Genomic DNA, 26,564 nt, shown 5'->3' on the forward strand with positions numbered 1-26,564 from the left:
AGAAGGTAAAAAAGAAACAGTTCTGAAATCAAAAGAAATGGAGAAATTAAAAGGATGAGAGAAAGCAGCAACTTAATGAACTAACAATGATCCAACATTCAGATATCAGAAGTCTTTAAAGAGCACTATCGTAAGAGAAAAAATAGTAAAAACTACAATTCAAGAAAACTTTCCTGAAAATTAAAAAAAGTTGAAACTACTGATTCAAGGAGCACCACGTTACACTCAAGAATTCAGTCTAGAAGGACAACATCAAAATTTTCAAAGGCAACACTTAATGCAAGAAGAAAACAGAGTAACAAATACCAGAAAATCAAGAAAACAAAATTTGAATAAAATACCTTATATTCAGTAAAATTGATTTTTAGCACACAGAGGACACAAATTGTTATCAAAATGCCAAAAAATTGGGAAATACTGCTCCCAAGAGCCCTTCCAAAAGAACCTCTAGAGAACAAGCTTTAGACAATCAAAATGAAAACTGTTTCAACCCAAGAACTGATGGTAAGCAATATTATTACTTACTTGTTGATAAATTTATATGGAACCACAGAAGTCCCAGAATTGTCAAAGCAATAATTGGGGAAAAAGAACAGAGCTCAAGGCATAACCCTCCTAGACAATACTAGAAAAACTACAGTAATCAAAACAGTGTGGTACTGGAACAAAAACAAGTGTATAGATCAATGGGATGGAATAGAGAGCCCAGAAATAAACCTACAAAACTATGGTCAATTAATCTTCAACAAAGCAGGCAAGAATATACAATGGAGAAAAGACAGTCTCTTCAGCAAGTGGTGCTGGGAAGACTGGACAGCTGCATGTAAATCAGTGAAGTTAGAACACTCCCTTATATACACACAAAAAAACAAAATGGCTTAAATGTAAGACATGACACCATAAAACTCCTAGAAGAGAACACAGGCAAAACATTCTCAGACATAAGTTGTAGCAATGTTTCCTTAGGTCAGTTTCCCAAGGCAACAGAAATAAATGGAAAAATAAATGGGACCTAATCAAATTTATAAGCTTTTGCACAGCAAAGGGAACCATAAACAAAATCAAGAGATAACCTACAGAATGGGAGAAAATATTTGGAAACAATGCAATAGACAAGGGATTAATTTCCAAAATATACAAACAGCTCATAAAACTTAATAACAAAAAACAAACAATCCAATCCAAAAAGAGGCAGAAGACCTAAAGAGATATTTCTCCAAAGAAGATATACACAGATAGCCAATAGGCACAATGAAAAGATGCTCAACATTGCTAACTGTGAGAGAAATGCAAATCAAAACTACATTGAGGTATCACCTCACACCAGTCAGAATGACCTGGTCTACATTAAAAAGTCTACAAATAAAAAATGCTGAAGAGAGTGTGGAGAAAAAGGAACCCTCCTACAGTGTTGGTGGGAATGTAAACTGGTGCAGCCACTATGGAGGTTCCTTAAAAAACTAAAAATAGACTTATCATACAATCCAGCAATCCCACTCCTGGGCATATATCTGGAGAAAACTCCAATTTGAAAAGATACATGCACCCCAACATTCATAGCAGCACTATTAGTCAAGACATGGAAACAGCCTAAATGTCCACCAACAGATGAATGGATAAAAAAGATGTGGTATACATATACAATGAATACTACTCAGTCATTAAAAAAAAAATGAAACAATGCCATTTGCAGCAACAAGGATGGAACTGGAGATTATCATACCAAGTGAAGTCAGAAAGAGGAAGACAAATACCATATGGTATCACTCATATGTGGAATCTAAAATATGATACAAATCAACTTACTTACAAAACAGAAATAGCCTAATAGACATAGAAAACAAGCATGGTTACCAGGGGGGAAGCAGGTGGGAAAGGATAAATTGGGAGTTCAAAATTTGCAGATACTAACTAGTACATATAAAATAGATAAACAACAAGTTACTGTTGTACAGCACAGGGAACTATATTCAATATTCTGTAATAAACTGTAACAAAAAAAATATATATGTGTATGTGTGTGTGTTATACCAGAATCACTTTGCTGTACACCAGAAACTAATACACATTGTAAATCAACTATACTTCAATAAAAAATTGTTTTTAAAGATTAAATAAGAAATACAAGGAAGAGAGTATAACATTTAATGGCTAAATGCATACAAAGCTGTTAATAATACAATTTAAAAAAACTTTGGAATGAAAATTTATGGAAAGCACAAGCAAAAGAATTTTTAACTGTTTTCAATAATCTCTTTGGTCATTGTGATAGTACACAAATTGTTATTTTGAGACTGCTGTGTATATGAGACATAGAAAGGAGTAAATGTATAGAATAGACAAACCAGTTCACACTGTATAGCACAGGGAACTATATTTGGTATCTTGTAGTAACTTAGGTGAAAAGGAATTTGAAAATGAATATATGCAGGTTCATGTACACTATGCTGTACACCAGAAACTAAAACCAACACTGTACACTGGCTATACTTCAATAAAAATATATACATACAAAAAAAAGTTCTTACACTCAAGGAACTTAAATTCTAAAAAAAAAAAGAAAAAAAGAAAGAAAAAGAAAGGAGTAAATGATGCACACACATAATGTACATATGTCAAGCTCTGTGACATTGCCAAGGCAAAGTCTGACCTTGTTTATTATGGTGGTGACCAACAAACCTTCCATTTTAAAGGCACATTTTCTCTTTTATAATTAATAACTAATGTATAGGATGAAGCTTTCAGACTTTGTAAATATGTTGTTGTCCAAAACATTTTACTAAATTATTTTAGCATTCATTGATGATCCTTACCTTAATCAATAATTACACTGGGAAATATTAAAAGTTGGTTTTCTGATTCTACATTAATGTTGACACACTTCTAAGAGACTACCACATAACAACAAACATACTTAGCTTGGTTCCTAAGTACCACTCCCCACTAAAATAAAGCAGGGCTCTTTGAAAAGATCTGTTCATGTTCATCACTGAGACCACAGTGATAACTAGAGAGAGATGGCAGAAATGTGTATGTGTACATGAGCACAAATTTGGCAAAAGTGTTGACATGTCTTAAATCTAGATAAAGAGTATGCAAGTATTCTTTGTAAAATGTTTTCAACTTTTCTACAGGTATAATATTTTTTTCAAAGTAAAAGGATGTTTAAAAGGGGGGGGGGGACCCTGAAGGATGTATAAATATCAGTTTGAGAGAACAGAAATCAATGAGTAGAGGGTCATCATAATACTAAAATTAGAATATGTAACTTTAAAACATCAGGAAAAACTCCATTTGTCCAGTGGAAAGCAATGAGTGGAAGGGACTAAAAGTAAAGTAAAATTAGAAAACACCAGACAACAGACGATAGATAGCAGGACCAAGTCAATAAATAAAAATAATTATAATAAATGTAATGGACTAAACCCATCACTTAAAGAGATTAAAATGCTTGTATTCCATCAAAAGAGAGAGAGAGAGAAAGAGGGAGAGAGAGACATGCTGTCTAAAAGAAATATATTTAAAAAGAATAAAAAAGAAAAATCATATACCTAAAACAATTATGAACAGAAAGAAAACTGAGGTTAGTATTCTTAAGATTTGAAAAAATGCTTAAAAAAATAATTATAGTCCTAAAAGGAAAAGCAGAGTAAGACACATGCATGTAAAAATAAAACCCCAAAACACATGAGGCAAAAACTGATAAAATGTTAAGCTGAAATACATAAATCAATAATCATAATTAAAGATTTTAAAATAACCTCCTCAGAAAAAGACAGCTCGAGCTGACAATACAGGGAGATTTCTAAGATCTGAACAAGTAAGAGCTATTGGATATGAAATATTTATATATTTAGCCACAAAAGCATTAAAATATTCAGGAATTAGCCCAAATATAAAAACCAGCCAAATATTAAGAACTCTACAGGGAGAAATGAATAAATGGAGAGACATTTCACGTACTTGGATGGGACAACCTAATCTTATAAAGATTTCAGTACTCCCAAAATCAATCTATAAATTCAATGCATTCAGAATAAAAATTCCATTTGACTCTTAAGGAAAGAGATTCAAATAAGTTATGACAGAAGAATAAGATCCAAATGCTAACAAGTAAATGAAGAGATGCTCCAATTTTACATAAGGGAATAAAGATCCAGAACTAATTAAATCAACCTTACAAAAGATTAAAGGAGCCTGACATGGGGCTCTATCATATAAAGATATACCAAAATACAACAGTATTTTTTTTTCAATGTTTTACTGGGACAAAAACAGAGAGACCACTGAAAATATAACAGAAATTTCAGAGACAAACTGGTATATATTACATGGCAACTTAATATATGATACAGGGGGTGTCACAAATCAGTGGAAAAATATGGATGATTTGAGAAGCACTGTGGAAAAAACTGGTTCACTAATGGAGAAAAATAAAACTGTACCTCTATCAATACTGTGTAAAGGAAGGACTAAAGAGCAAATACAGAAGTAAAACTATAAAATTACACAGAACTCTAGAATATCTTTGTGCCCCAGGGGTGGGGAAGAAATGTTTAACCTTTAGAATATCATCAGAATCCACTGGACCAATTTTACTTTTTTAGCTTCTTTTCCAAGTAATTCTAACTATTTGTAATAATTACTATTTCACAAATTTTATTTTTTCTTAGGGATCATCCAATGCATAAAAAAAAATGTATTTTTAATAGAATAAAACACATTCTACCTTGTAATTAATTACCCTTTCATAAATCTAAAACATTATGGGATCTTATCTTATTCTTCTTATATTTTATTATTATATCATCCTAGGAACTCATCATTACTCACCACTGTTCATCAATTACTACGAACTATGCTAAAACAAACAAACGAAAACCACTAAAATAAAAAGAAAATGAAGAATGATGGTATGAGAGGCAGAATAATGACCCCCAATGGTGCCAATGCCCTAATTCCCAGAACCTGTGAATATTGTTTTAAATGGCAAAAGGGACTTTGCAGATGTGATTAAGGGTAAGAATTTTTGAGATGGGGAAATTATAATAGATTATCCAGATTGGGTGGGCCCAATACAATCACATCAGTACTTAAAAGTAAAGAACTCTTCTAGGCTATGGTACAAGAGATGTGACTTCTGAAGAGTAAGAGATCCAACATTGCTGGCTTTGAAAACAGAGGAAGGAGACCACCAGCCAAGAAATGCAGGAAGCCTCTCAAAGCTGGAAAAGGCAAGGCAAAAGATCCTCCCCTAGAGTCTCCAGAAAGGAATGCATCCCTGAAGACACCCTGATTTTATTCCAGTGAGACCAGTGTCAGACTTTTGACCCTGAAAGACCCATAAGATAATAAATCTGTACTGTTTTGAGCATCTTATTAGTAATTTATTATAGTAGAAATAGAAAAACAATACAGATTTAATGACCTAAAAGGAGGATGCAATAGTGAAGTAAATCATAATCTTTCAGTTATCTTCTTGCTTTCCCAAAGTACTGCATCATCTTTCTAAAATGTATAAATGACTAAAAAACCACCTTTGTACTTTGATTTTAGCCTTCACAGACTCCAGTTGAGAATTAAGAAATTTTCACTTTCCAAGGTGGTCAAGAGAAGAAAATTAAAGAGGAAGGCAATTTATAATTATTAGATAAATCAGTACACATGACGTATGTAGATAAACAGATAACAGCACCTAAAACTGATGATGGTGACACTGACTATGCAAGTAAAATCTCAGAGTCTTCAAATGACATTATCTAGATGACTTTTCTAAAATTCAAGAATCAGTGGATTTCTGGTCAAGATGGCAGAGTAGTAGGACAATGAGCTCGCCTCTCCTCATGACCACAAAAAACCACAACCAACTACTAAACCACCATTGGGGGAAAAAAAAAAGACTGAAACCTATCAAAAAGAAATCCTCTTCACTGAGACACAAAGAGAGGGAACCTCAGAGTGATGGTAGGCGGGGCGTGCTCACAATATAATTGGGTCCCATACCCCCTGAGTGGGTGACCCACAAGCTGAATAATTAAGTTGCAGAGGCCCTTCCACAGGAGTGAAAGTTCTGAGCCCCATGTCAGCCTCCCGAGCCCAGGATTCCAGCACTGGGAGGAGACCCCAAAGCATCTGGTTTTGAAGGCCAGCAGAACTTAACTCCAGGAGCCTCGCAGGACTGGGGGAAACAGAGACTTCACTCTCTTGGGAAGGGCACACAGAATTTCATGCATGCCAGATCCAGGAATAAAGGCAGTGATTTCACAGGAACCTGGGCCAGACCTACCTGTTAGTTTTGGAAGGTCTCCTGCGGAGGTAGAGGGCAGCTGTGACTTACCCTGGGGACATAAAAACTGGTGGTGGACAGGACATTCGGGGACTGTTTCCCTACATGAGCTTTCCTGGAGGCTGACATATTGATTGGATCATTAGCACCAAGACCTAGCCCCACCCAACAGCCTGTAGGCTTAAATGCTGAGAAGCCTCAGGCCAAACAACATACTGGGTGGGAACTCAGCCCCACCCATCAGCAGTCTTCCTGACCCCACAGCCTCTAGGCATGCCCCTACCCACCAAAGGACCAGGACTAAGTTCCACCCAGCAGTGGGCAAGCACCAACTCCTCCTGCCAGGAAACCTGCATAAGCCTCTAGTCCAGCCTCACCCACCAGGGGGCAGATACCAGAAATAAAAAAACAACAATCCCAAGGTTTGTGGAAGGAATCAGCAAACACAGGCCAGACACTACTCTGGGACCAGCTGGACCCTGGCCCTTGGGAGACAACAGAGAAGTGTACTGATGGAACTCTTAAGACATATTCCACAGATGGGCACTTCTCCAAGGTCAAGAAACAAACCTACCTAAAAATACAAATAGAAAATTAGACAATATGAGCCAGCAGAGAATATCTTCCAGGCCCAGGCATAAGATAAAATCCCAGAAGAAATAAGTGATGAGGAGATAGGCAATCTATCAGAGAAAGATTTTAGTGTAATGATGAAGATGTTCAGAGAACTCAGGAGAAGTACAGATACACAGAGGGAAGTGTTCGGCAAAGAGTTAGAAAATATAAAGAATATTCAAACAGAGTGAAAGAATACAATTACTGAAATGAATAACAGACTAGAAGGAACCAAGAATAGACTAAACGAGGGAGAACAAAAGAACAACAGGTAAGTGAACTAGAAGACAGATTACTGGAAATCACTACCAAAGAAGAAAAAACAAAAACGAAAAGAAATGAGGACAGTTTAAGAGAACTCTGGGATAACATGAAGCGCACAAATATTCATATTATAGGGGTCCAGAATAAAAGAGAGAGAAAGAAACTGAGAAAATATTCCAAGACATAATAGCCAAAAACTTCCCTAACTTGTGAAAGGAAACAGTCACCCAAGTCCAGGAAGCACAGAGAGTTCCACAAAGGATTAATCCAAAGAGGAACACACTGAGACACATAGTAATCAAACAAACAAAAATTAAGGATAATGAGAAAATATTAAAATCAGTAAGAGAAAAGCAACAAATAACATACAAGGGAATTCCCATAAGGTTATCAGCTGAATCTACAGACCAGAAGGGAGTGGCACAATATCCTTAAAGTGATGAAAGGGAAGAACTTACAACGAAGAATACCCTATCCTGAAGGCTCTCATTGATTTGATGGAGAAACCAAAAGCTTCATAGATAAACAAAAGATAAAAGAACTCAGAACCACCAAACCAGCTTTACAACAAATGTTAAATGAACTTCTCCAGTCATCAAACCACAAGAAAAGACAACAAAAAGAGAGGGGGAAAAAAAAACAAAAAAAAGACCTACAAACAAACCCAAAACAATCAACAAAATGGCAATAAGAACATACTTTTCAATAATTACCTTAAAAGTAAATGGATTAAATGCTCCAACCAAAAAGCACAGACCGGCTGAACAAAAACAAGACCCATCTGTATGCTGTCTACCAGAGACTCACTTCAGAGCTAGAGACACATGCAGGCTGAAAGAAAGGGGATAGAAAAAGATATTCCATGCAAACAGAAACCAAAAGAAACCTGGAGTAGCAATACTTATATCAGACAAAATGGATCTTAAAATAAAGATAGTTACAAGAGACAAAGAAGGACACTACATAATGCTCAAGGGATCAATCCAAGAAGAAGATATAACAACTATAAATACATATGCACCCAACACAGGAGCATCTCAAAAAGGAGAAGTCGACAATAACACGGTAATAGTGGGGGACCTTAACACCCCACTTACACCAATGGACAGATTATCCAGACAGAAAATCAGTAAGGAAATACAGGCCCTAAACGACACATTAGACCAGGTGGACTGAATTAATATCTATAGGGCATTCCATCCGAAAGCAACAGAATACATGTTCTTCTCAAGTGCACGTGGAACATTCTCCAGAATCTATCACATGTTGGCTCACAAAGCAACCCTCAGTAAATTTAAGAAAATTAAAATCATACCGGGTATCTTCTCCAAATGCAATGCTATGAGGTTAGAAATCAACTATCAGAAAAAAACGGAAAAAACTGCAAACATGTGGAGGCTAACCAATATGCTACTAACTAACCAATGGATCACTGAAAAAAAATCAAAGAGGAAATCAAAAAAATCTAGAGGCAAATGAAAATGAAAACACAACAATCCAAAATCTCTGGCACCCAGGTGACAGGGCTGGAGTGTGTTAAGTGGGTGGTTTTGACTGCTTAGATTTTTCCTTTTTGGTGTAATGTTTTACAAATCCTTTAGCCTGAGAACTAATGTTAATTGCCTTAAATAAATTAATAAAAATCTAAAAAAAACAAAACCCCCAAACCTTCAGGATGCAGCAAAAGCAGTTCTAAGAGGGAATTTTATAGCAATACAGGCCTACTTCAAGAAACAAGAAAAATCTCATATAAACAACCTAACCTTACACCCAAAGCAGCTAGAGAAAGAAGCACAAACAAAACCCAAAGCTGGCAGAAGAAATCATAAAGATCAGAGCAGAAATAAATGAAACAGAGGCTAAAAAAACAATTTAAAAAAAGGTCGATGAAACTAAAAGCTGGTTCTTTGAAAAGGTAAACAAAATTGATAAACCTTCAGTCAGACTCATCAAGAAAAAAGGGAGAGGGCCCAAATTAATAAAATCAGAAATGAAAAAGAAGTCACAACTGACACCACAGAAATACAAAGGATCATAAGAGACTACTATGAGCAACTATACACCAACAAAAAGGACAACCTAGAAGAAACAGACAACTTCTTAGAAAGGTATAAAGTATAATTTGCCAAGACTGAATATGGAATAGAAAATATGAACAGATGAATTACCAGTACTGAAACTGAATCAGTAATTATAAAATCCCCAACAAACAAAAGTCCAGGTGACTTCACAAGCGAATTCCACCAAATATATAGAGAAGAGTTAATACCTATCCTTCTTAAACTATTTCAAAAAATTGCAGAGGAAGGAACACTTCTGAACTCATTCTTTAAGGCCACCATCACCCTGATACCAAAACCAAACAAAGATATCACAAAAAAAGAAAATTACAGGCCAGTATCTCTTATGAATAAAGATGCAAAAATCCTCAGCAAAATACTTGCAAATCAACCCCAACAATGCATCAAAAGGATTACACACGATGATCAAGTGGGATTAATCTCAGGGATGCAAGTTTTTTTCAATATCCACAAATCAATCAATGTGATACACAACATTAACAAATTGAAGAATAAAAACCATATGATCATCTTAATAAATGGAGAAAAAGCTTTTGATAAAATTCAACATCTATGTATGATAAAAACCCTCCAGAAAGTGGGCACAGAGGAAACATACCTCAACATAATAAAGGCCATGTATGACAAACCCACAGCTAACATCATACTTAATGGGGAAAAGCTGAAAGCATTCCCTCTAAGATCAGGAACAAGACAAAGATGCCTACTCTTGCTACTTTTATTCGACATAGTTTTGGAAGTCCTAGACATAGCAATCAGAGAAGAAAAAGAAATAAAGGGAATCCAAATTGGAAAAGAAACAGTAAAACTGTCACTGTTCATAATACTATACATAGAAAACCCAAATGAAGTGACCAGAAAACTACTAGAGCTCATCAATGAATTTGATAAAGATGCAGAATACAAAGTTAATATACAGAAATCAGTTGCATTTCTGTACAATAACAATGAAATAGCAGAAAAAGAAATTAAGGAAACAGTCCCATTTACCATCACACCAAAAGAAAAATACAGTACCTAGGAATAAACCTACCCAAGGAGGCAAAAGACCTGTACTCTGAAAACTGTAAAACACAGATGAAAGAAATTGAAGATGACATAAACAGATGGAAAGATATACCACGTTCTTGGATTGGAAGAATTAATATTGTTAAAATGGCCATACTACTCAAGGCAATATGCAGATTCAATGCAATCCCTATCAAATTACCAATGACATTTTTCACAGAGCTGGAACAAGAAATGTTAAAATTTTATGGAAACACTAAAGACCCTGAACAGCCAAAACACTCTTGAAAAAAGAACACAGCTGGGAGACTCACTCCCTGACTTCAGACTATACTACAAAGCTACAGTAATCAAAACAGTATGGTACTGGCACAAAACAGACACACAGGTCAATGGAACAGGATAGAAAGTCCAGAAATAAACCCATGTACTTATGGTCAATTAATCTATGACAAAGGAGGCAAGAATATACAATGGAGAAAATACAGTCTCTTCAACAAGTGTTGGGAAGGCTGGACAGCCACCTTTCAAAGACTGAAATTAGAACACACATGACTTAAATTTAAGACCAGACACTATAAAACTAGAGGAAAACATTCACAAAACACTCTGACGTAAATCATAGCAGTATTTTTTTCGAACCAGCTCCTAGAGTAATGGAAATAAAAGCAAAAATAAACAATTGGGATCTAATTAAACTTAAAAGCCTTTGCACAGCTATGGGTACCATCGACAAAATGAAAAGACAACCCACAGAATGGGAGAAAAGATTTGCAAATGATGCAACTGACAAGGGACTAATTTCCAAAATACACAAACAGCTCATACAGCTTAATATATATAAAAAAAGCAACCAATCAAAAAATGAGCAGAAGACTTAAATAGACAATTCTCCAAAGACATCCAGATGGCCAACAAGCACATGAAAAGATGCTCAACACCACTAATTGTTAGAGAAATGCAAATCAAAGCTACAATCAGATATCACCTCACACCAGCCAGGATGGCTATCATTAGAAAGTCCATAAACAATAAATGCTGGAGATGGTGTGGAGAAAAAGGAACTCTCCTACACTGTTGGTGGGAATGTAAATTGGTGCAGCCACTATGCAGGACCACATGGAGGGTCTCTAAAAAACTGTAACTAGACTTACCATATGATCCAGCAATCCCACTCCTGGGCATATATCCAGAGAAAAATATAATTCAAAAAGACTCATGCACCCCAATGTTTGCAGCAGCACTATTTACATTAGCCAAGACATGGAAACAATCCAAATGTCCACTGACTAATGACTAGATAAAGAACATGTGGTGTATGTATATATACAAGGGAATACTACTCATTCATAAGAAAAGAATGAAATAATACCATTTGCAGCAACATAGGTAGACCTGGCGATTCTCATTTGAAGTGATGTCAGAAAAGAGAAAGAAAAATATCATATAATATCACTCATATGCAGAATCTAATAAAAAAAAAAGGACACAAAAGAACTTATCTACAAAATAGAAACAGACTCACAGACATAGAAAACTTATGATTTCCAAGTGTAAAGGGAGTGGGAAGGAATAAATTGGGAATTTGAAATTTACCCCTCTTGGGGAGTGATGGAAATGTTAGCTACCTTGATTGTGGTGGTGGTTTCATTAGTGTATACTTCTATCAAAATTCATCAAACTCTACATCTGAAATATGTGCAGTTTACCATACAGGAATCATACCACAATAAAGGTGTGAAAAATTTAAAAACAAACCAAAAAACCCAACAACAACAACAAGAATCAATTAATCAATAAATTGGTCAATACATGTCTAAGAAAAGAAAGGAAACATTCTCATCAATCAGTCATCCAATTGAAGGACTACATCACATAACATTCTGCAACAAGAAAAAACCTGGACCATCTCATTATGTTCAAAGGACATAGGACAATATCCTTCGTCTTTTATGATGTTTGTGCACCAAGATTTACTTGATACAAGAGGTTTTAGTATGTTTAAATTCATATTAAAATTTCTAAGAAAGTTGGTTTTCATTACACTTTTATTCCCATTGCTATAAATTAGTGGTAAAATAACTTAAAATATAAACACAGCAAAAGGGTCTATTTGACCCAGATGGTTAATGATGATGACTGTTTTTCTTAGTATACCAAGAGTTAGGCAAAACTTCAGAGGTAAAGAATGTAAGGCAAAAAACTGATGAATTCAAATACAACAGAATTAGAGTTCTGTACAATGATGGACATCATGAATAAAGTTAATAGACACAACAAAATGGGAGAAGTTATTTGTATTATATACAACCAACATGGAATTAACATGTAGAATATACAAGGAACATGGGAAAATCAGTTTGAAAAAGAAAGATTTAATCCTGACAGAAAAAAAAAAAAAGGCAAAGAATTGTAACAATTATAAGAGACTCCCAGGAAGCTAACAAGCATATGAAGAAATGCTCAAAATAACTGATATTAAGTAAGACAATGATATATTATTTTATCCCTACTGGACTATCAAAAATGACAAATCTGATGATGTCAAATGTTTCTAGGATATAGAGATAGAGAAATACTTATGCATTATGCTGAAAGTGCAGATTAGTTTTCTGTAACTGTTCTGAATATCAATCTTGCACTATTTATTCAATTTGAATCTACACATACCCTACACCCTAAAAATTCTGCTCTTGGGAATATATCCTAACTAAATGCTCACAAGGTTCCATAAGGAAACAAGTACAAGAAATTTACTGCAGCGTGAGGCAGTGAGGAGTTGAAGACAACCTGATGTCTATCACTGGAAAGCCTTACACATACGCTATTAATTTTATGCAGCAGTTAGAAGTGGTGGATTAGTGTACAGAAAGAAACATACACAGATAGGAACATGTGTGACAGGGGCAAGGAAGAAACAAAGTACAGGAAAGGTAAAAATTATGTAATGGGAGAAAGGCAGTACAGTCTAAAATTCCTTTTTACCCCAAAACCTATTACGCTGTATTACCAACATAATGCCCCTGGAATATGTTATATTTGAAGTCAGTTATATAAACACTGAATTTTTTCCTATATATTATAAAAATTATAGTAAGTTATAATTTGTTGTTAAGTACATATGTAGGGATCCTCTACAAAATACATTTTATATCATTTAATGTAAGGAAAAAATGTCAAATAAAGATTACAGTTTTACTCACTTTAGCTCCAACACTGCAACTACCCGTGCTCCCAGTGCTTCCACTTGCAACTCCTGTGAATCTAGCTTCCAATAATTCTTGCCTTCTTGGATCCAGACTATGAAGTTCATCCATTGCACCTATTAAGAAAACAAAAAATACATACACATATATATATCTCTATATACACACATCACTATATATACATACATATATATGTATGTATATATATAGTTAGTTGAGATGTAAATATAAACTTAATGAACGAATTCTAAAAACAGATGAAAGTAAGGACTTAAAGATTTTTATAATGTCCACACTCATTTATCAAAACCACTTATGGTGGACTTCCAACACTTTTGACTACAATCCATAGTAAGAAATGTATTTCCCACCCAACTCAGTATATACTTACATACATATATTAAAGGTTCCACAAATACTTCTTATTTAGTGCACTCCAATATTTAGTTCTAGTCTATTCTAGTCCATTAAAAAAAGAAAAACACTGGTTGTGAGCTATTAAATTGATAAGCCATTAATAGATGCAGGTCCACAGTTTGAAAAATACCACTTCTCATAGTGTAATCTTCCTAGTTTTTATACAGAATTTTGGCACTAAGTCATATTAATTATTTTGCTTATATATACATTATCTGACTATATTTTAAACAGGGTAAGAGTGTTGTATTACTGTCACATCCCAAAGATTTTTTTATACAGTTGATAGTTTCAAACTGTTTTTTTTGTACAGTTGATAGTTTCTATCAAGTAGATGAAAAACACACTTATATCAAGCAGATCACTGAGGTAACACCTATTGTTAAACAATAACCCTGAGAATTAAGGGGGGAAAATTAGCATTCTCATGTAATTGCCACTATGCAGACTGAAGTATCACAAATTCTAGCTAAAGTTCCATTAAACGTTTAAAAATTCTTGTATCCATGTCTGCTAATTCTCTACTGATACAGCTTCAGAACTGACACAGATGAGTGGTTATCAATGGGAGCAGGGAGGATGTCATCAAAATCCAGAATCATATGTGGAACACTTTCAAAGTACACTAGACCCCTTCCATACACCCTGACACTCCTCTCCCAACGGTTAAGAGCTATTCCTATAAACTTTACCCTTTAAAGTTCCCTTCATTACCTTCCATCTCCATCTGGATAGAGGACTAGATGGAAAATGGTGATCCTTCCATGTTTATTAGCATTCCTGTACCTGCAGATATCTTCCTATCTACCCCTCCTTCTATCTCAGACAAAAAGGAAACTACCTTCAAAAAACTGGTGCCTTCAACTCTTGCTTTTGATCTCATTCCTTTTTGATATTCAAGGGATCTTGTATTTGCATGTATCCCGTTTTGTATCTTTTCCGTCCTTGCCTCCTTCTACCTCATTTACGTCTTTAAGAAAAATAAACAAACACTTTAGAGCTTAAACTTCATGCTATTATCACTTAATTCTTTCCTTAAACACGACTTATTAACACTCGCCTCCTTAGGTCCCTGGAATCTGGTTTCTATAAGCATACTCCTAACAATGTACTTTCAAGTATCATCAATACTTACTTTTTCTGATCCTGCTATTATATCAGAAACAGTCACTGTCAGATGATAGATTGAAAAAGGATCTGATTTTTTTCCCATTTCCTTTAGTGTTTTGACAAACAGAAGCGTTTAATTCTAATTTATCTATTTATGGTTATTGTTGTTCTATTTTTCCAAGAAAACTTTGCACGCCTCAAAGTAAAAAATATAATCTTTGTAAGTTTTATATTTTTCTGCTAAGGTCTATGATTTACCCTAAATTAACATTTGTATATGGTAATAGGCCAAGGATTTTTCTCCCATGTATTTTTCCTGTCTTATTACCATCATTCACTAAAAAACAAAAAAGCAAAATTCTGCATCCACCAATAAACAGTCTTGGTGGCTTTGTCAAAAGTCAAAAAAAAAAAAAAAAGTATATGATACTGGTATAAAGACAGACATAAAAACCAATGGAATAAAACAGCCCAGAAATAAGAGTACCAAGACCATTCAACGCGAAAAGGACAGTCTTTTCAACAAATGGTATGAGGAAAACTGGACATTCACATGCAAAAATATTAAGTTGGACGCTTAACACAAAAAACAAAACTTAACTAAAATGGATCAAATACTTATACATAAGACCTAAAACTATGAAACTCTTGGAGGAAAACATAGGTGGAAAGTTTTACAACACTGAATTTGGCAATGATTTCTTAGATATGAAACCAAAAGCTCAGGCAACAAGCAAAGAAATAGGTAAGCTGGACTTCATCAAAACTAAAAACTTCTGTGCACCAAAGGACACTATCAAGAAAGTGAAAAGGCAGCCCACAGAATGGGAGAAAATATCTGAAAGTCACATATCTCATAGTGGATTATTTGCAGACTATATAAAGAAATCCTATAACTCAACAACAACAAAATTTTTTTTAAATGGGCAAAGAGCTGAATAGGTATTTCTCCAAAGATAGACAACTGGCCAATAAACACATGAAAAAGAGCCCAATATAATTAATCCTTAGGGAAATGCACATCAAAGCCACAATGAAATACCACTTCATATCCATTAGGATGGCTATTATTAAAAAACAGAAAATAACAAGTGTTAGCAAGGATGTGGAGAAGTTTTAACCCGTGCGTGTTGTTGGTGGTGATGTAAACTGGTGCACAGCCACTGTGAAAAACAGTCGTGGTTCCTCAAAAAATTAAATGTAGAATTACCACATGACCCAGAAAGTTCACCCACAGAAGTGAAGGAAAGACTCAAGAAGATATTTGTACATCCATGTTGATACCAGCATTATTCCCAATAGCCAAAAGGTAAGAGCACCCTAAGCATCCATCAATGAATGAATGGATAAACAAAATGTGGTATATACATAAAATGGAATATTAATCTGTGTTAAAAATGAAGGAAATTTTGACAAAGGCTACAATATAGGTGAACACTGAAGACATTATGCTATGTGAAATATACCAGACACAAAAGGACAAATCTGTATGATTCCACTTATACGTGATTCCTAGAGTAGTCAAATTCACAGAAAGCAGAATGGTGGATGCCAAGGGCTGAGGGGCATGGTGGAATAGGGAGTTAAGTGTAATGGGTACAAAGGTTTGGCTGGGGAAGATAAAAAATTTCTGGAGGTACGGTGGTGATGGTAGTACAACAATGTGAATGTATTTAACACCACTGAACCTACACTTAAAAATGGTTAAAATGGTAAACTTCATTTATGTACATTTTATAATTCTTAAAAATAATTTTTAAAAAAGAAAAAGATAAATTGGACTTCATCAAAAATTTTAATTTGCTAGTTCAAAAGACACAGTTATAAAAGTGAAAAGGCAAGCAAGAGACTGAGAGAAAATGTTTGCAAAACATGTATATGCTATATATACTATGTCTATTCTTTGGCTTGGAAACTGGTTGTTGGCTTACTAGAATTTAGCAGGGAAGATGAGGACATCAGCCCCTACTTTGACCTGCACCAGGCTAACAATGTGGTATTTTGTTTCCCATTGTTTTTGTTTCTTAGATGCACAGCTTCCTCTAGGACCTCAACCATCTCCATGAGGTCTTAGAGGAAGCTATACACCTAACAATTAGTTTCTAATCAAAAACCCTTAGTATAAGTCCCAACCTCACTGTAGTCCTTAATACCATCTAACAAGTTTTTATGACACTTTAAAGATACAATATATACAAGAGCCCCTGGTATAACTCCTTACACATAATAGACACTTAACAAATATTAGTGTACCTGTCTAAAAACCTAACCTTGAATTCTAGACCTTGCTTCTCAAAATGCAGTCCATTGACAGCAGCATCTGTTATCACCTCAGATGCTTATAAGAAATGTAAAATGTTGGGTTCCACTCCAGACCTACCAAATCAGAACCCACATTTGCAAGATCCTCAGGCAATTACTAAGCACATTCAAGTTTGAGAAACACTGTTATAGAATAGGGGATACTACAAACTTTGTAAAGAGCCCAATCCTAAGTATTTTAGTCTCTGCAGGTCACTGGGCAAAATCATGTAGATGCTTATATAATAAGAGAGAGGAAAAACTTCTCATAAACTTTTAACTGACAAAATTTAAGCTATAATAATTACATATAGTATTTTATAATAGTTCAGTCTGCTAATGAAAAGAAAGGAACTGGTTGGGGGGTGGAGGGGACATTTCACTTATTTTGAGTTTCTTATCATCAAAATATATTGTAAATATTCATCTGATAATCATCATCAGATTTTATGTATTTATCTTTGAAAATGTCTTTTCTGATAGGTAGGTACTGCCAAATGCTGGTATCAATCCAGAAGCATTTGATGTTAATTGAGCATATTCGTTACTTCAAAGGCAGTTATAGAAGTTTATTAGATAATTCTTTTGATATTTGCCCTTCAGTCTGTCATTACGGTACAGATTAATCACTTCCAATTGAAGGTTAGTCAGAAGTTCTTCAAGTGTACAATTAAATGGATTTTGAATTATGGAAACCTTCTTGGCACTTTGCATCAACGTCTGAAAAATGCTACTGGAACTGTAGTTTGAAGTTGAAAAATATATTCATACAAATTCATGTGGGAATGAAGATCTCACTTTGAAAGGGTAAGAAGTGTATAAAGCAGCTTGATGTTACTTGTAATTCAGATACTGTTGCCACTCAAATGATTTTACTGAGACTAAATTTTGCATATGAAGAATTCTGCTTTGTAATTTTAGCTTAAAATTCATTTAAAAACATTTCCAAGTCTGCAGAAAAAACTAATTTCCAAAGCCAATCAGTATTTGATAACAGTGGTTGAGCACTGTCTTTTTTGTTCAGAAAAATTTCAATCTGTTTTAAAACTCAAGAAAATTACACTAAAATGTTACCACTGCTAAAGCCAGTCAGGATATTCAACTACTATTCCTAACAAAAATTCGTGCAGTTGATGCTTGTTGAGTCCATAAGAGCAAATGGAGTTCACCACTGACAACAGTAGCATATTAGCTACACGTATTTTTTGCAAAGCACCTGCTGATGAATAATACAATGAGTAACAGTAAGCTTTTGAACACCTCACATTTTTACAAGCTTTGTAAATGTCTCCAACTAAGCCTTTTTCTGTTTCACACTTATTATTACCACCATCAGTTGTAGCACATCTTAACAGATTCCACTTCAGATTATAGTGTTTCCTCAACTTTGAAGATATTCTTGCCTGTACTTGTTCTACATAGACTATTTATAGAAGATAATTTTTCTGCCATTTCAAACTTATCATTGACACCTCAAATAAACAACAACTGAGTAGTATCAACACAATCTGTGAACTTATCAAAAGTCAAGGAAAACCATTCTAAGCCTTTTGCCTTGTTTTTTAATTGACTATTGATGCTGTTTCAAATGTCCTCAACTTTTAAATCAACTATTCTTGCCAAAAAGTTAGCAGTCTAAAACAACTTTATTTTCTCTGGACACATTCCTTTGACTGCTGCAATCAAACACAATTTAATTAACTCACCATCAGTAAATGGCTTTCTTTGCCTGGCTAATAAATTGAGTCACTCTGAAACTTCTTTTGGTTTCTATGAAAAGGTTATGCTGTGATGAGATATTCCACTTTAAATGGACTGTGACTTTAAAAATTTGAGAGTTGAGAATTCTGTGGTGAATGCTTACAGTTTAGTAATGTCAACAGATACTGTATTCCTCTATCATAGCTACAGTGTTACTGCAAAGAACAATGTTTTGCTATCTAATTCAATAATAAACTAATACACACTCCTCTGTGCCTTAAAAAGCATGCCACTCAAAGTCCCTTTTTTTCTTCTCTTGTTTTGATGTGATGGATATGCACTGGTATAAAAAAGTTAAATATTGCAGACTGGCAATACACATTGCACTCAAAATACTGTCAAGTTATAACTGCAGTAATGAAATCTGCAGTGCACCAAAGCAGTACTAAGTGACAAGAATGCCATATAGGTCTCTGTCACAATTACTCAGCTGGGCCACCATAATGCAAAAGCAGCTGTGTTCCAATAAAACTTTATTTATGGGTACTAACATTTGAATTTCACGTCACAAAGTATTAGTCTTCTTTTGATTTTTTTTTTTTTACCATGCAAAAATAGGTAGTTTGCTGACTCCTGTTGTAGCTAACAGCTAACAAATTTCAAACATTTTAATCTTTCATAGAATCAAACTGGCATTTCTGACACATCCAAAAATTTGGCCCTCAATTACAAGGTGTGAGATTTTCTGAAGAGCATGTAATTTTACCACAACCTATTAAATTCCTCATTATACAATAAATATTCATACTTTTGAAAAAGATGAAATTATAGAAGCCACTATAAAGGCCATACCATCCTTAAAGATTACCCCATCTCAAAATACAAACCACCTGCATCCCAATTATGCTACTCTTACTAAACTGCTTCCCGAAATTTATCATAAACACAAAACTTCACATTAAACATATAACCAGAGATGTCACAACCCAAATTAGAGATCACACCCTATTTTATGAAGAACAAATTTAGAGAAACAAATAAAACCACAATTTGACCTAATAGAGCAGTTTGTCATGGCCCCTTCTAATAAACATTTTTCCTCTTTTTCCCTTTCACACACACTCAACAAACTCATTTAATAAATGTTCATTAATTATAAAAGAATGCCCTCCCAAAGTGGTCAGTCTAAAAAAGAATGTATGTATTTGGACACATTATTAGTTCTGATTAGTCAACATTACTTTATAGTTATATGACTTTTTCATGACAATGAATCAATTTTTCATTATGTCATTTTTAAATTACTGAAGTCTTCATCTTCCTTAGCAGATAGTCAAAACAAAATAGAAATATTTAGAAAGCATGTTTTCAAAAGGTTAATACCAAAATACCAGTTACCAAAAAGTAAAAGAAATTATTGTTAAATAAGACCTTTCTAATAGATTCATCTACTCAGGCATCACTTCACATTTTTAAACTTAAAACTTCCTTTAGTCTGAAAGTATTTTAATTCAGTCCAGATTTTAATTGTTATTTTTATATTACATCTGATAAGCTGATCTATATAGAACAGTTGTCTTTCTTCTATTAATACTCTTTAATTATGACTGATAAGGCAGAAAATTCTGATTAAAAACAAAAAACCATGATAAAGTTAGAAATTATGTCAACAAGATAAAATACTCCATTTAAATCATTCCTTTCCATTAGTTTTTAAATGCATTTTTTTTAAGTACAGGAAACAAAAAGAATTCAAGAAGTTTACACTGTTTAATGCTCTAGAATTATTTCTGACTCTTGTCTTTAAACATCCACTCTAACATAGCTAATAAAAGTATCTATTTTCATACAGTGCTTTGTATCATATATTTAGTGAACATACTTATTATTTTTGTTGACTACATTGCATTCCATCATATATTCCAGTTTCATCTCCTACTTAAAGCCAAATTATAAATTTTTGGCAGTTAAATGAACATGTTAAATGAGCTATCACAAAAGTAGCCCAATTCTTTAACTTACTAAACTTTCTCCCCCAGGAATCTAATAAAAACATCTCCTACACTTTTTGCTAATGATTTAAAATATTAACATTGGAAATTTAATCCATTTAGAATTTAACTGTATAAATCTAGAATTTTTTCCAAAGGGAAGTATCATACAATTTCTCACAAATTCAACTTTTCCCCATTGATTTGAAGTACCTCTCTGGCCACCTATCACATTCCCATTTAAACACGGACTTCTTTATACTTAATTCTGTTTCACTAAACTATTTCTGAGCCATATGTATCTAGCCATCTATCTACACATCTAAATATATATGTATTGTACATATACACAAATACACTCACACACACGCATCAAATATTTCACCTAGAATGAAAAGGATAAGTATATAAAGCCAGGTTCCTGAGTTTATTGTATACATTCAATTACATAAGCCTATGGTAAAGAGAAGACAGGTCTGATCCAAGTCAGATTAATACCTCACTTTAAGATATTGATTCATTTTAAAGACTTTAATGGTAATCCTTACAGCAAAGAATTCAGAAAACCTGAGACCAAATTTTCATATAAGGATATGTAGCCTGCATCTGAAGTAAAGCATATCATTTTTGTTCTCTACACTGTCTTGTCCTTGGAAGAGGATAATTTAATTTCACTTTTATTCTTATAAATAAAAAATGTCTGACAGCTAATTTTTCTTCCTCAAAAATAAACATGCACAGATAGGTAAGCTGTGTAAGCGTGGCCAAGTTCCTTAAGCTCTCCATGTTTTAGGTTACATATGTGTAAAATGGAGATAATAAAAGCACATACCTTATAGTTGTCAGAGTAAAATAAGTTTATATGAAGAGTTTAATTAAACTTGTCACTTAGTAGTCAATAAATGTGAACATACATGAATGCTAAAATACAAGTGCTCAATAAACACTGGCTTATATAATGTATATAAGCTCCCCTCCAGCTTTCTCCCTGAGGTTAGAAGTTCTCGGTAGGCAGAATGGTATATAATTCAATGCCTAATTTCTTCAATGTATTAGTAACATATCCAACTCCTCTTTCTCTAGTTTCAGGCTTATAATAATTTATTTTAAAAATCAATCAATCTACATATACATACACATAAATATACACATACATATAAATGAATGTATACACCCACATATATGTATCTTGATACTAGGCTATTTTTCTAGTTTAATATATAATTCTCATTTTAAAGATAAGGAAATTGACACACTGTGAGATTAAGTTATAATGCCTTTTGTTAGAACTTATACCCATTCAACTAAGCATCCCTGTCCCAAAAGAAGGGTAGAAAGGGCGCTGGGAGGTGCGGGGCAAGAAGGAGTGCATGCAGAAAGAGCACATGCTTGCATGTCTAAGAAGGGATGTTCTCCAAAAAAGCTCCAAAAAACAGGAATTTAGTAGAACCTCCTCACTACTAAGAAGTCAGCTGGTATCCTGTGCCTAACCAAAGTGCTACTTAAGAATTTTTTTTAGTTTCATGCCTTTTTCCATTATTAATATAGCACATGCCAACTGAAATAAACAGAAATATAAAAGTGAAACGTTCCAATACTTTCCTGTCTCCCAAAATTCCACTCCTCTGAGGTAACCATTTAATATGCCTTGAAAAGGACAGTGATGACTTATAGCCTACAATAGTCCTTGGTCTATTTTTCTATCCCAATAGTGCAGGATGAAAGAAGGGCTATAGAACAGTTTTTATTTCTTAGAGTCCACTTGCAGCAGGGAAATAAATCTCTAACGAAAAAAGAAGCTGCATGTACTATATGTAAGAAGTCCCACTTCAGCACTATTAAAACACTACTTAAAACAATGCATTACAATGAACAAGGATAACATATTCTAAATGTTTATACAGTGATTTCAACGTAAGTATTATTTCACCAAAATTAGCTCTATCACAGCCTCAACAAGACTCCAAAAATGGGATTTCTGTGGACATTTATTGTAGCAATATAACTTCAGGGATAAGATGGGCTCTCTGCTGCCAGACTGAGTTCAAATCCCAGCTCTGCCACTTAATGACCTCACCCATAAAGTCCTGGCAATAACAAAGCCTATCTCACAGGATTGTTAAGTGAATTAAGTGAGATAATACTTTTAAGCCCTTAACAGGTTTCTGGAATATATAGCCTCATTAATTTCAGCTTACTCTTACTGAATGCCAGAAAAATTAGCAACTTAACCCCCAAATTTCATGCTAAATAAGTGATATGAGAAGAGTAAGCAATAACAGGTTACCAGTGGACATTAGAGCACCACAGTTTACTCACTTTCAATGTCTATACCCTAAGCCTTCAAATAAGGAAGAAAATTATAGCAATTTAGTTTTTAATTAATAAATTACAAAATTTCCAATAAGCAGACTAGTCTGCTTAGGAACCTACCTGCTCTAAATGTCTACCTACATAAACATGTTTAACACAAATTACACTACTTGTTGAAAATAAAAAACAATCTTTAACCATCACTTTCAACTCTAAATTGCTGTAAAACTCCAGAGTGCGCCAAAAGTTTAGGATCCAGATACATAAATTAGCGCATAAATCCATTAAGATCCTAATATTCCTTTAGAAAGACACATTTCCCAATAACTGAATCATCCAAAAAAACCCAAATTTTTAATTTTAGTAATAGTTTCCATTTACCTGTAACCTTAATAGAAACGTAAACCTGTAACTTGAGATAAATATATAAAACAAGCTAAGTAAGTCAACTGGAACAAAAGGATTAAAAATTGTAATTTTTAACAGGTTCAACTGTATGAAGTTACAGATATTCAACCATTTTTAATCTATAAAATAGGTTCATATGGTTCAACCTAAAACTCAATGACCAGAATGGCCTATGGTATAATCAATCCCCTAGTCTTTACAAATAATTATGACTGCCTTTTTTTTTTTTTAGGTGTTCAATGACTCAGAGAAATTGTGGGTCACATCATTCTCATATATCTCATCTCTATTAGTGTATTAATCTCAAAATTGTCAAAACAGAATGACAGATATAAAGACTTACTAAGTTTACACCTTGTAAGGTTTGCCCTCAAATTTACACCACGGTCTAGTAAATCTATACAATCATTTAAAAAGTCTGATTTATACGAAGTTTTCTTTCAATTATAGTAATTTTCTGACATTTCCTTCCCAATGCCAATGTATTTACCTTATACAAAATAGGACATATATTTTCATAAGATAGTAATGATAAAGAAGCAAAATTTCAGTTCCCTTTTTTACCCTTGGTCATGAACATAAAATAGCCAACAATAAAGAAAGATGCAAAAATTCAAAAAACTAGGGCCTAAAAAAATCCCACCCATTGTCTACTATTCAAAGATAACCAATGTCAACATTCAGGTTTATTTTCTTCCAGTATTTTTTCTATATGCTTTTTATTCAACAATTAAGATTATACTTTATATAAGCTCCTGGCATTCATAGACATTTCCACATTTACAATTTCAACCATTTACAAAAGACCCTGAAAGTTGATGACATTTATGCTGAAGTACTACTAAATGAAAGAAACTTATATCACTTTCATCTTTTGAAGTCTCAGTTTGGGTTTGTTTTTCATCTGTAGTCATAAATCCAGAAACTCTCAGTTACCCCAATCCCCCATGAAAAACATTTTTTGAAGAAAATGTTCTCCCCAAATAAACCCAATTAATAATATTAACAATGAACATGGCAGTGGCAGTTCTTTGCCATAAAAAACAAGCTTCAGATAAATTACAAACTTATATATTTAAACAATATATTCACTGCCTGTTAATGTTACTATACCAATAATATAATGCAGTGTACATGTTTTAATGAAATGTATTTAAATTTCTTTACAAATAACTTCAGCTTTTGTGTTAAAACTGATGATGGGTACATTAAAACTGTGTGATGGGTACATTAGGGTTCACTGCAATATTCACTCTACTTCAAGAAATTAAAAATTTTTTCTGTAATAAAATATTAAGTTTTCATAATTTTCCCATAGTTTTGTAAGGAAATTTGTGTTTTAAGGGCATTTGCAAATTTCAGAACTAAGAAGTTGTCTGCCACCCATCTGTAAAGATCCCACACTAACTACTACTTTGTATCCTATGTTCTTCCATTTATACAAAAACGATTTTCTCCATCATGCTTTCATGAACATTATTTTCATGACCACCTAATATTCCATTAAATTGATGTACAGTATTTAATTAGTCCCCTACCATTAGTAATTCAAGCAGTTTCTAATTTCTTGCTATTAAAAACAGGGCTGTAACAAACATTGTTCTACTTAAAATGCTTTATTTGAACTTAAGACTATTTCTTTAGAACAATGACTCCCAAAGGGTGGTAAGAAAGACTACTGCAAATATTTATCATCTTTCCTCACACCCACTCTAGCAATCTCCATCCACAGTCAATAGGTCACTGTGCAGAAAAGAGTTAAGGCCTGAGGATGTTATCTTTATAAAGGCCTGCCAACAAAGAAATCCCCACCCTTCCCTAACTGATAAGGCTGGCTCACAGTGTCTAGACTGTATGTACAAACAACGTAGTACACCTCGAAGAAGGTGCCGCCAGTAAAAACCTTTAAGTGCAGAGTCTCTAGTGGACTTCTCTGGACAGACATATTGCATACATGTTGCTGTAATTTCACTGCTGGGGGAAGTGTGTGCACTCCATGTGCCCCATCTTGTGAGGGAGAGAACATAAGGAAGCCTATATATGGATCCCTCCAGACTCTCCCTACACCTTTTTCCCTTATGATCCGGCTGTGCATCTTTACTATGTCACTGTAATGTATCTCAACCATAAATACAACTATATGCTGAGCCACTAGTCTTGTCAGCAAACCTGACACAGTATCTGAAGCCCATAAGACCACTTTAACACAGTCTGAAAGAATACATGGTCACTAGTAAAGCACCATGTTCACAGCTCTAGGCAAGAATTGGCAATTACCCTGCTTTTTGAGATTATGGAGAACCCCTACATAAGTTAATTTTACATATCTCCTTCCCCTGTCAAGACAGGTGAATGCTTCCTAGTTTTGAAAATACTCGTAGGCAGCCAGAGCCATCCTGAGCCTGCAACTGTATCGATGAGCTGGCATATCTCCCCTCACAAGAATGTAAGCTCCAAAAGAACAGGAACTGGGGGCAGGGGGTGGGGGGCAGTTATTTGTTCACTGAAGTAATCAAGGTGCCTAAAAGAATGCCTAATACATAGGAGACTCTCAATAAATATTTGCTGAATGAATAAATGGGTATTCTCAGGCATCCCCAAATTCTCAAACTTAAGAAACCTAGTTTAAAAAACATAACTAAATTTGTAACTCAGTTCCACTGCCTAGTAATTCTCAACCTGTTCCCTCAAATGGAAATAACCATCTAACTTACTGGTGTGAAGATGAATGCAATACTATGTATGGATAAACTCCTAGCTAGCACATAATAAACAATCAATAACATAATAGATTTTATTTAGAAAACCAAGCAACTAATATCCTATAGATTAATGTGTAAATCTACATAATTTTTTAAAAGAT

At 34.1% G+C, this 26,564-nt stretch overlaps 1 protein-coding gene across 2 annotated transcripts in view; it reads right to left on the reverse strand.

Moving 5' to 3' along the window:
- The window catches only part of TLK1 (tousled like kinase 1), a 126,451-nt gene that overhangs the window by 78,882 nt on the left and 21,005 nt on the right, over nucleotides 1–26,564 (reverse strand). For both annotated transcript variants that reach the window (XM_074363877.1, XM_074363876.1), the window contains exon 2: nucleotides 13,458–13,576. In XM_074363877.1, the coding sequence (XP_074219978.1) occupies nucleotides 13,458–13,576 (119 nt within the window). The remainder of the gene's footprint in view (nucleotides 1–13,457; nucleotides 13,577–26,564) is intronic.

This window comes from Camelus bactrianus, chromosome 5 (assembly GCF_048773025.1).
Source record: "Camelus bactrianus isolate YW-2024 breed Bactrian camel chromosome 5, ASM4877302v1, whole genome shotgun sequence".
Classification (NCBI taxonomy): Eukaryota; Metazoa; Chordata; class Mammalia; order Artiodactyla; family Camelidae; genus Camelus; species Camelus bactrianus.